Below are 9,152 nucleotides of genomic sequence, written 5' to 3'. Positions count from 1 at the left end.
AAAAAAAAAATGAGAATGAAGCCAGAGCACGACAAGCTGTATTCTAAATTGAGGAGTTAAAGTTTTTTCATTCAGTATATTGTGTCTGTGTAATTAAAATCAATTTATACATTTCAAAGACACAAAACAGAAACCCAATTTCTTTCAGAAAATTCTTTCATTGAGAAACCCTTTATTCCTCACTGTGAACTTCTCTTTATTCCTCATTTAGAGATTGAGAATTTCTCTTTATTCCTCATTTAGAGATTGAGAATTTCTCTTTATTCCTCATTTAGAGATTGAGAATTTCTCTTTATTCCTCATTTAGAGATTGGAAAATTCTCTCAAAGAGGAATAAAGGTTGAAATCCTTTTTTCTCATTCAGTATTTTTCGATTTTTTGAAGTCCGATGGTGATAGATCAGGGATGTAAAACTGATGAGGGGAGACAATTCCAAGAAAGATGGGAATTGAGTTACTTTTGCACAGAGGTAAAATTGTGTGTATTATTTGCAATGAATCGATTAGTGTCGTCAAAGAGTACAATATTAAACGACACTACGATACAATTCACAAAGAAAACTTTTCGGCCTTCGAGGATAAATTAAGAGAAGAAAAACTAAAGAACATGCAGAACTCACTTCAAAGGCAGCAAAATGTAATTACAAAAATTGGATACCAGTGCAAGTTTTATCATGCATTCCTCCCCGTGGTTAAGGAATGCATGATAAAAGTGAGTGGAAACGTCTGTCCCGGAAATATGAAAGTGTTCCAAGAAATTTCGTTGTCAAGAAACACAGTGGCAGAAAGGATAACCGAGATAGCAGACAACTTGCGTGAACAACTGCAGGAAGCATCAAAAACGTTTCAATGCTTTTCAATTGCTCTTGACGAAAGTAACGATATTCAAGACGTGGCGCAAGTTGTACTGTTTCTTGGAGCCTATGATGTCAATTTGAAAGTAACTGAATAGTTTTTGGAAACGATTCCCATCCATGGAACTACTTCCCATCCGGGGAAGACGTTTGTGACGCCGTATGGAGCATTCTGCAGAAAAGAAGCTTCCTCTCAAGAGACTCGTAGCTGTGGCTACCGATGGCGCTCCAGCAATGACAGGAAAAGTCAAAGGATTTGTATCCATACTAGAAGCAAAACTGAAGGACGAGTATCCGAACAAATAAAAATTGCAATCTTTCCACTGCATTATTCATCAGCAGGTTCTGTGTTCGAAAATACTGAAAATGGACTATGTGCTCACGACTTCATCCGGTCCAGAGGACTGAATCACTGCCAGTTTGCTCTCCTTAGGAGTTTAGAAAGTGAATTTTAAGGGCCGCCATACTACACAGTGGTTCGTTGAAGCACCAAGAAGATTTTTCTCTTTTCACGGGTCCTTTTTCTTTTAATGTCGCGAGAGCTCCCATTTCCAAACAAATGGAAATAATTGATCTGCAGAATGACTCCATTTTAAAAGAAAGATACCGGGAAGTTGGGATCCCAAAAATCTACTCGTATTTAGAGCAAAAATACCCAGAGATAAGAAAGTTTGCCGCACAAATTCTATGTTACTGTAAGCTAACAAAACAGCCCACAGATCAAGGCTAACCGATTCCAATCTTTCATCCACAATGAAGGTTGTGTCTTCTCAATCTTTGACTCTCCAAATCTCGCGAAGCTAGTTGCAAGCCAACGGAGTCAAGTGTCTGGAAAAATGCCTAGATTACCTAATTTCATGTATATTCCTCGTTGAACTATTGTATTATCTGGAACAAACTTGCTTTTTCATTATTCGTTCTGTTGTTTATTCAGACTTTTATTTCCTTTCGATTAGTTATTACTGCATTCTCAGCTGCGAGTATCAATCAACAACAAGCAACAACTGGGCAATTGAAAATCGTCTTTAGGCTTAGCAATGGAAAGGTTTGTAGCTCATGTGCTGCCCGTTTGAGGTACACTAATACGGGAAATGGCCCGCGGTCCAAATGAGTTTGACCTTCCTGTGCTAGATGTAGTGAATATGGGGAATGGTCCAAGATTTCAAATAAAGGATGGAACCAACACTTGTCAAAGATACTGCAATGCGTTGATTCCAGCTGCGAAGAAAGTGTTCTCTTGGGCCTCCAGGAATGCATCCACTGCAGCAATGATGTCACTGTCTCACATGGTCTGCGTAATATATTACTGTGATTGTCTGGCCTTTCTGTAGGTAATCCATTAGTAACACTCCATCAGTATCCGAAAAAGGCGATGTCATCACCTTGCCAGTAGAAAGAATCGACTTGGCTTTCTTTGGTGGTGAGAAGAGCTGTGTTTCCACCAGTTAGACTGCCCCTTTGTCTTTGGCTGAAGTGATGAACCTACGTCTCATCCATGGTCGCAAACCTTGCAAGGAAATTTGCTGAATCTTCTTCAAAACGATGCAAATGTTGACTTGACAACTCTTGTGCGTATTTGATCTTCTATCAACAGCTCTGGGATCCATCGTGCTGACACCTTTTTCATAGCGAGAACCTCTGTTATTATGTGGCACACACGTTCAAGTGAGATTCCCAAGACTCTGGCAATTTACCGAACTGTCAGTGGTCGATTACTCATCACCAGATAATGCATACTCTCAACAATTTCATTTCACGACGTTTGTGGACGTTCCAGGTCTTCCACAGCATGGGTCATCGTTCAGACTCTCCCTCCCTCATTTACATTCTGCTGCCCCTTTCTTAACCATGGAAGAGGAAGGGGCATCCTCCCAATGTTGTAACCATGCCCTCATGAATTGTCATTTGCATTATTCCCTTTTTTTCCAAAATATTGGATGACTGCACGATGACTTACTTTATTATATGGGATATAGTGTATGTCTCTGTGAATGAAACCCAATAAAAAGACTCCACCGGATGTACGTAATTGCCATAAATATTTTTCCAAAGATTAAAAGGGTAATTAATGGAAATATGAGAAATCATGCAAATGGCAATCATGACAACCAAAACATACATTTTATTGCATTTACGTGTACAAACTGAAATGACAAAGTTAACGTAATAGTATTATGTACTGTAAATCATCAAAATAAGTCCTCAATATTTTGTTGTTCCTCCTCGAGCAACAATTACAGACTTGCAACAATCTGGCATAGAGTTAATCGACTTCTGAATACACGGTTGCCCAATTTCGTGGTATCACACCCTTACAATGCTCTCCTGCAGCTGTCTTACTTGTTGGCTTCTTCTGAGCAATTTTAGACGACATTATGTACCAGAAATTTTCGATAGGGTTCAAATCTGGACCAACACACTAATGCCACCAAAGTCCAACACTGTAATGCCAGCATTTCTGAGGTATGACTGCACCTTAAGGGAGAAAAACGAGGGAAAACATTTGTGCAAGTATGTTTTAAGCCTTGTGAGACAAGAAGACAAACTCATCATTAAATCTAAATAGCATAAAACTTACCAATTTTGCTGTGTGGCAAGGTGCTGAGTCCTGTTGAAAAATGCAGTTTTGGAAGTCTGTGTGGTGATCCCTAATAACGGGTTTCAGGCACTCCTCGAAGATAGCAGTGTAGGTTTCTGCATTCATCGTTCCGTTAATAAACTTAATTCGTCCTACCCCTTTGCTTGTTATGCATCCACAGACCATCTGACTGGCGGGTGTGGAACTTTACAATCGGTGTTATGCAGTCAGAATGGTATGCCTCCGATTTTCGTCTTCTGACATATCGCTTCCCATCCGAGCCATGCAGGTTGAATTTCGATTCGTCAGAAAAGATGACGGTGTCCCATTGTTCTTTTGTCCATGAAACAAGCAAGTCGCTTCTTCCTCATTTGTCGGATCAACAAAGGCTTCTCCTTGAGCCAACAGGCATGCAGACCACCCACATTCCGAAAGCCGTCTTTGGATAGTTCGTGCACTTGTTTCAACACCAGAGGCCATCTTAAAGTCCTGTTTTAGATCAAGAGCACTAGCATAGCCGTTTCAAATATCGATCTTGAGAAGGCGTAGTCGCTCTCTTAGGCCCGATCCAGGTCTTCTCTTCACATCACCGGTTTCACGCTTTAATTTCAGCACCCGGGATAATGTTGACTGATGGCAGCCTATTTTATCAGCGATAGCATGCGTAGAAAGCCCTTCCTGGGATAGAGCAAAAGCTACATTTTTTTTTCTTGGTGTCAACTGAACAATTGGAGCCATGCTTACACCTCCGCAAAACAGGATGCCAATGAGCGTGTATATCCTTCCAACGCCGTATTTATAGAAACGGCTGATGCAATACCTTGCAATTACTGTCTGAGCAACAGAAGCGTTATATGATGCAATACCTTTGCTTTGCGACAAACGAAATGACTGTAATCAAACAATATCTTATACTTTTCACTACAAATGTTACTTTTTTTAAGGTGATGCAGTTTTTTGTCCACCACTGTAGATTCCATCACTCTCCCTACACGGGTGATATACCGACCTCTGAAAAAATTCGATGGCAAAGTTTAGTGAAACTCATACAGTTGATCTTGACATTTCTAAGTCTTTTGATCATGTTTAGCAAGGTCTTCTTAGCAAGCTTCCATCTTATGGATTTCCAACTGTTTTTTGCAATTGGGTATCCAGCTTTCTCTCTGACCTCTCTCCGCAGGTGATGGTAGATGGCTCTCTGTCCTTTAACTTTTCAACTAATTCTGTGTTCCCCAAGGTTCACTTCTCCCACTCTTTTCCTTTTGTTCATTAACGATCTTCTTTTATGTACACTGACTGGAAATTATATTCGTAGTTTTGCTGATGATAGCAGACTACATTAGACCTTCCAGTTTGAAGAGGTTTCCTGTGAATCTTGAAACTTGGTTTTCTTTTTCGGCTTCCGCGTTGATTTTCACTCTGTACAAATCTCAAATCAACCCTGGAGTGGAATTTTGTTCCCACAGCTGAGGCGGTGCCCCCCCACATAACCTCTCTCAAGCTTCTTGACTTCATTCAAAAGAGGGCAGCCAGCTTAATTAATGACCCATCTCTAACAAAGTCTCTTCACTTCTCTGTGTCATAGGCGTTGAACATATTTCACCTGTTAGCAGCAGCCCCTGGTGACAGGCAGTGAAACAAAAAATAAAGAATATTTGTTTTTTGTTAGACCATTGTTATTCTCAATATTCAAATGAGGTAGAGGCCTGTCTAGTGGCTTAATTTCAAGTTTATCATTGTATTACGGCGAAAAAGAATTTTTTAAATAAATTATTTATGTAATTCATTGTATATAAACACTAACAAAAGTACTCGAGACTATAAACTGAAGCCAATTTTGTGTGGCTCTACTTTGCTATCCTTCTCTCGATAAAGAAGAGTTACAAAGAGTTGGGAAAAGTTTAAAGAATAGCGCAAAGTGGCGCTGTGCGCATGCGTGGGCTATCTGCAACACATACATAATGAGAGCCGGTTTTAAAGTGCGATGTCGCTTCATTCTTGATTTACGAATATGATTATATAAAATTTTGCCTTTTATAGCATAGGTTGTAAATGAAAATAAATAAATAAACCAAATAAATATATATACATAATAAATAAAATAAATATATCCTTGTAATAAAGAGAAATAAACAAAAACTGATAGTCCCACTGCAATTCTCTGTGCGCAACTCTCTCTGTACTTAGGATGGTAGTTTAAATGTTTAATTGCAGAAATAATTTATAAAAAAATTATATAAAATTGAGTTGCGATCTGGTGATTGTTACATTAAGATTATTAGGTAGTTGTAATTAATCAAAATTTCGTTTACAGACATTCAAATGTTTGAAGCATGCGCTAGCAATTGGGAGGCCGAAGATAACCACATATTTGGTCCACAGTTTTGTCCACATATTTGTTTGATATGTGGACTAACATTAGAATATTCCTACCTGCAAATTCCTATGAATGCTCTTTGACCTGTCCCAAAACTGGGAAAAGGATTGCTTGCGTGTCTTCTTACGTTAGTCTTGAACTAACTACAACACTGAAGCCGAAGAGGAGTTTGTGTAGATAAATGGAGCTAATTCCGGCTATCTAAATAAGGAGGTGTCTGCGCATCTCTGCTGCTGTAAACACTCTTCAAGTATTCCGCGAAGTGAGTGGACATGTACACGCGCTTACATTCCGAGATAAGAAGTCATTGTTAAAGGAAGAACAGCGTCCGAACAAAAGGATGTGTTGTCTGAGAAAGATGTATTAATACTAAGACAAAGGGAAGCTAATTTTACACAGAAACAGCCAGAGACAGAGAGAGATTAATTTATTTAATTACTAACTAATCTGTCACACACACACACAAATAGAGTAGCCAATTTATTAGGTACACCGACCTAACAGCGAATAGCACAATGCAGCCTCAAATCGTGTTCCACAGGAAACACATTTTGTGGAATCCATGCTCCATGTACAGTCGACCGCATCTATCAGTTGCTGCAGGTTAAATGGTGAATGGAATGGATCCCTGTTCCGCAAACAACTCGTTCCATCTCATTCCTCTCATTCCATAGATACTCAATCAGGTGATTGACTAGACCAACGAAGAATTGTGAAAATCAATTCCTGCTCCTGGAACTGTACGTTACGATCACAATTTGAATCCTGAGAAACATCTTTGCAACGTGTTGATATGCCGAACTAGAGCAGGCTGGCATGTCCCTCTTCGACAGCCAAAGTAACGCATTCCGCTTGTTTACACAATTACCAAAATCGCTGTCCATTTTTTGCATATTAAAAGATCGTGGCTTGCAGGCCTCTTTCTTTAGGTAGTCTGAATCCAAGCGCGCATATTTTTAGAAGCCCTTAAGATAAGATTCCAGCGATCTTATTTTAACTATATTCTTTCGGATCCTCCGAAGCTTTAGGCCCCTGGAACAGCTGCGCTATTGTGCATGGGTGAATCAGGCATGTTATATGGCTCAAAGTCTTATTAAGAGCATGGAGCTGTTAAGGAAAAAAAAGCATCATGTGTGGAAAATAATAAATAATTGTATTCAGTTTCCAATACTACTTATATGACAGCTGTAATTCGCATTTGATTTTCGGGCTTAAGTCCTGTGATTTTGGTTGTTCAAGTCAGGTCGGGACTCTGAACACAGAGAGCTCAGAGTACAAACTTTGAATTCCCAGTGGACCGAAACAAAAGATAAATGCACCCAACGAGCTTGTAGCTCTCTTAAAGGAGACTTTTGCCGAAAGGCTGGCCAACGTTCCATTAGAAATTAGAGTGCTGGATTGGTCCCCAATGTCTTGAACAATATAGAATTTAAAATTATCCTGAGCCTTTTTTAAAAGGCTCAATAATTTTAAATGGTCAAAAATGGCAATTATGCTACCACTTATATTATTCAGTAAAGTATAGTGTTTATTTATTGTCGGTCTAAATATTTCTGCGTATGTTCATAAAAGTTTCACCCTAGAAAAATTTCCAAACCTCCATTTCTAAGCCAATTGTTACGATTAGCCTTCCTATTGGTAGTTAACCAAACAACAATATCCGAAAATTGCCAGATATACAGTAGACCATCAACAATGGAAAATAAAATCAAAACTTGAAACAATTCACCATCCTACAATCTTGTAGGACCATCGAGAGACTGGGTTAATATCTGCCCACTGGCTTCATTTTCCACCTTTTGGCCCCATCATCTTTCAAAACAGAAATATTTTTCGTCTAAATTCGTGTCATCAACCAAGAGGACAACTTTTATTCAGAAATATTTCGTCATCACTTCGAAATCCTACTGAAATCCTCTGATATCAACCTTGGTTGTGCCAACATCTTTCAACACAATGTCAGAACCCAGCGACCAGAAACATCTTACTAGAGGTGACAATCCCAATCCTTTTATCATACCTCAGCCTCATTTTATTCCTGGGTAAGTTATCTAAAACAATAATATTTTTATTAGTTAACGAGATTTTCATTGAAATTTTTTAAAATAATTTGTGGTGTTATTTATGCTGTTATAGGTATGCCGGTCACTGCCCTGATCTTATTAACCATTGTGGTCAGAGCTATGGATGGTTGACTCATGCTATACTTACAGAAAAGCCTGATGTTGCAGCTCGATTAGCTCCACCCAGTCCAGATAAAGCTAGACCAAGCGCAGCTCAAGTCAGGCGTGCAGATGAAGAGGAAGCGGCCATCAAGCTGATTAAGAGTCGGGAAACTGAGGGTCGACCTCTTCTAACAGAATATATGTTGCCTGGATACTCAGGTATTGAAACTTGACAGTTTTATTATGACTTTATTATTACCTTTTTCTTCTCCTTATGGTTTATTATTCTTCTTCTTATTGTTGTTGTTGTTATTTTATTTATCCCTGATGGGGGTTCCACCCCGCGACGGGTACTGGTACCAAGTGCCTAGGATTGTCTCAGGGTCGCGACTTTCTGGAACATTCTTTATTTTAATTAAGCAAATAACATAGTTTTTTTAGTGAATTAATTTTCAAATTGACACGCAATATTTATGAGAACTCAGTTGACGTTGCAAATTGATTGTAGAACATTACTTTTCTTTTCTTTCTGTGTAGGACATGTTCCCAGAGCACAAACAGTATGTGGCAAGAGCTTTAATAAGTGCTGCATTGAAGCTATCGCAGATTTCACCAAAATGCAAAAGGAACAACGGGATTGGGTGAAAATGAAAAAGGCAAAGTCAAAAACAGCTCAAGAATCTGGTGGCAGTTCAGATGAAGAGGATCAGAATGATGAGCAGATGCACTAAAAGGTAAAGTAATTGGTTATATAGTGCATCTTTAGAGATCAATGAAAATTAAGAACTGTCACTAACTTATTGGATTCGTATACGCAGAATTTAGTGCATGAAAGGTTATTGTAATATTTTATTTATTTTCTTATTTCTTTTAATTAGTTACCAGTAACTGTAGGTATTATGGTATTTTATATCTGTTCAGATTTACAACGTAAAATACAACTTAAATTATTTAAGGTAAATATTAGAAATATTCGAAAGACAATTATTTAAATTTCTCTACAAATGTTTAAATACGCACTAAATTCAAACTTTATTCTAGGATCAAGTTACCATCGAAGTCTAGAACCACATTGTCGGTTCATACTTCAAGATCTCATCCGTATTTAAGTTTCTCAATGCGAAATGGAACCCTGGTTAAAATGGATTAGTCTCGATTAGTCCATCGTTTGGATTAGTC

The 9,152-nt window shown here is 38.5% G+C and overlaps 2 protein-coding genes across 2 annotated transcripts; both read left to right on the top strand.

Annotated features, from left to right (window-relative positions):
• The first annotated feature begins 441 nt into the window (after positions 1-441).
• On the top strand, positions 442-951 carry LOC150087863 (general transcription factor II-I repeat domain-containing protein 2-like). The gene has a single exon (XM_090369945.1). The coding sequence runs from the start codon at positions 442-444 to the stop codon at positions 949-951; it is 510 nt and encodes a 169-aa protein (XP_090226071.1).
• Positions 952-7,764: 6,813 nt separating this feature from the next.
• Positions 7,765-8,704, top strand: LOC150087862 (ciliary microtubule inner protein 2B). The gene is made up of 3 exons (XM_090369944.1): positions 7,765-7,850; positions 7,945-8,192; positions 8,511-8,704. The coding sequence occupies exons 1-3, from the start codon at positions 7,765-7,767 to the stop codon at positions 8,702-8,704; spliced, it is 528 nt and encodes a 175-aa protein (XP_090226070.1).
• Positions 8,705-9,152: the final 448 nt, after the last annotated feature.

Source organism: Mastigoproctus giganteus, chromosome 3 (assembly GCF_048544385.1).
Source record: "Mastigoproctus giganteus isolate SK-2022 chromosome 3, ASM4854438v1, whole genome shotgun sequence".
NCBI lineage: Eukaryota > Metazoa > Arthropoda > Arachnida > Uropygi > Thelyphonidae > Mastigoproctus > Mastigoproctus giganteus.
Note: the sequence above shows the minus strand (reverse complement) of the source record. Positions and strands in the feature narration are given on the sequence as shown.

Excerpts from the sequence above, each read along its gene's own strand:
- LOC150087863 (XM_090369945.1), top strand. The coding sequence starts at position 442 with ATGGGAATTGAGTTACTTTTGCACAGAGGTAAAATTGTGTGTATTATT.
- LOC150087862 (XM_090369944.1), top strand. The coding sequence starts at position 7,765 with ATGTCAGAACCCAGCGACCAGAAACATCTTACTAGAGGTGACAATCCC. Across the intron at positions 7,851-7,944 it reads CAGCCTCATTTTATTCCTGG|GTATGCCGGTCACTGCCCTG; the intron begins GTAAGTTATCTA and ends ATGCTGTTATAG. Across the intron at positions 8,193-8,510 it reads TATGTTGCCTGGATACTCAG|GACATGTTCCCAGAGCACAA; the intron begins GTATTGAAACTT and ends CTTTCTGTGTAG.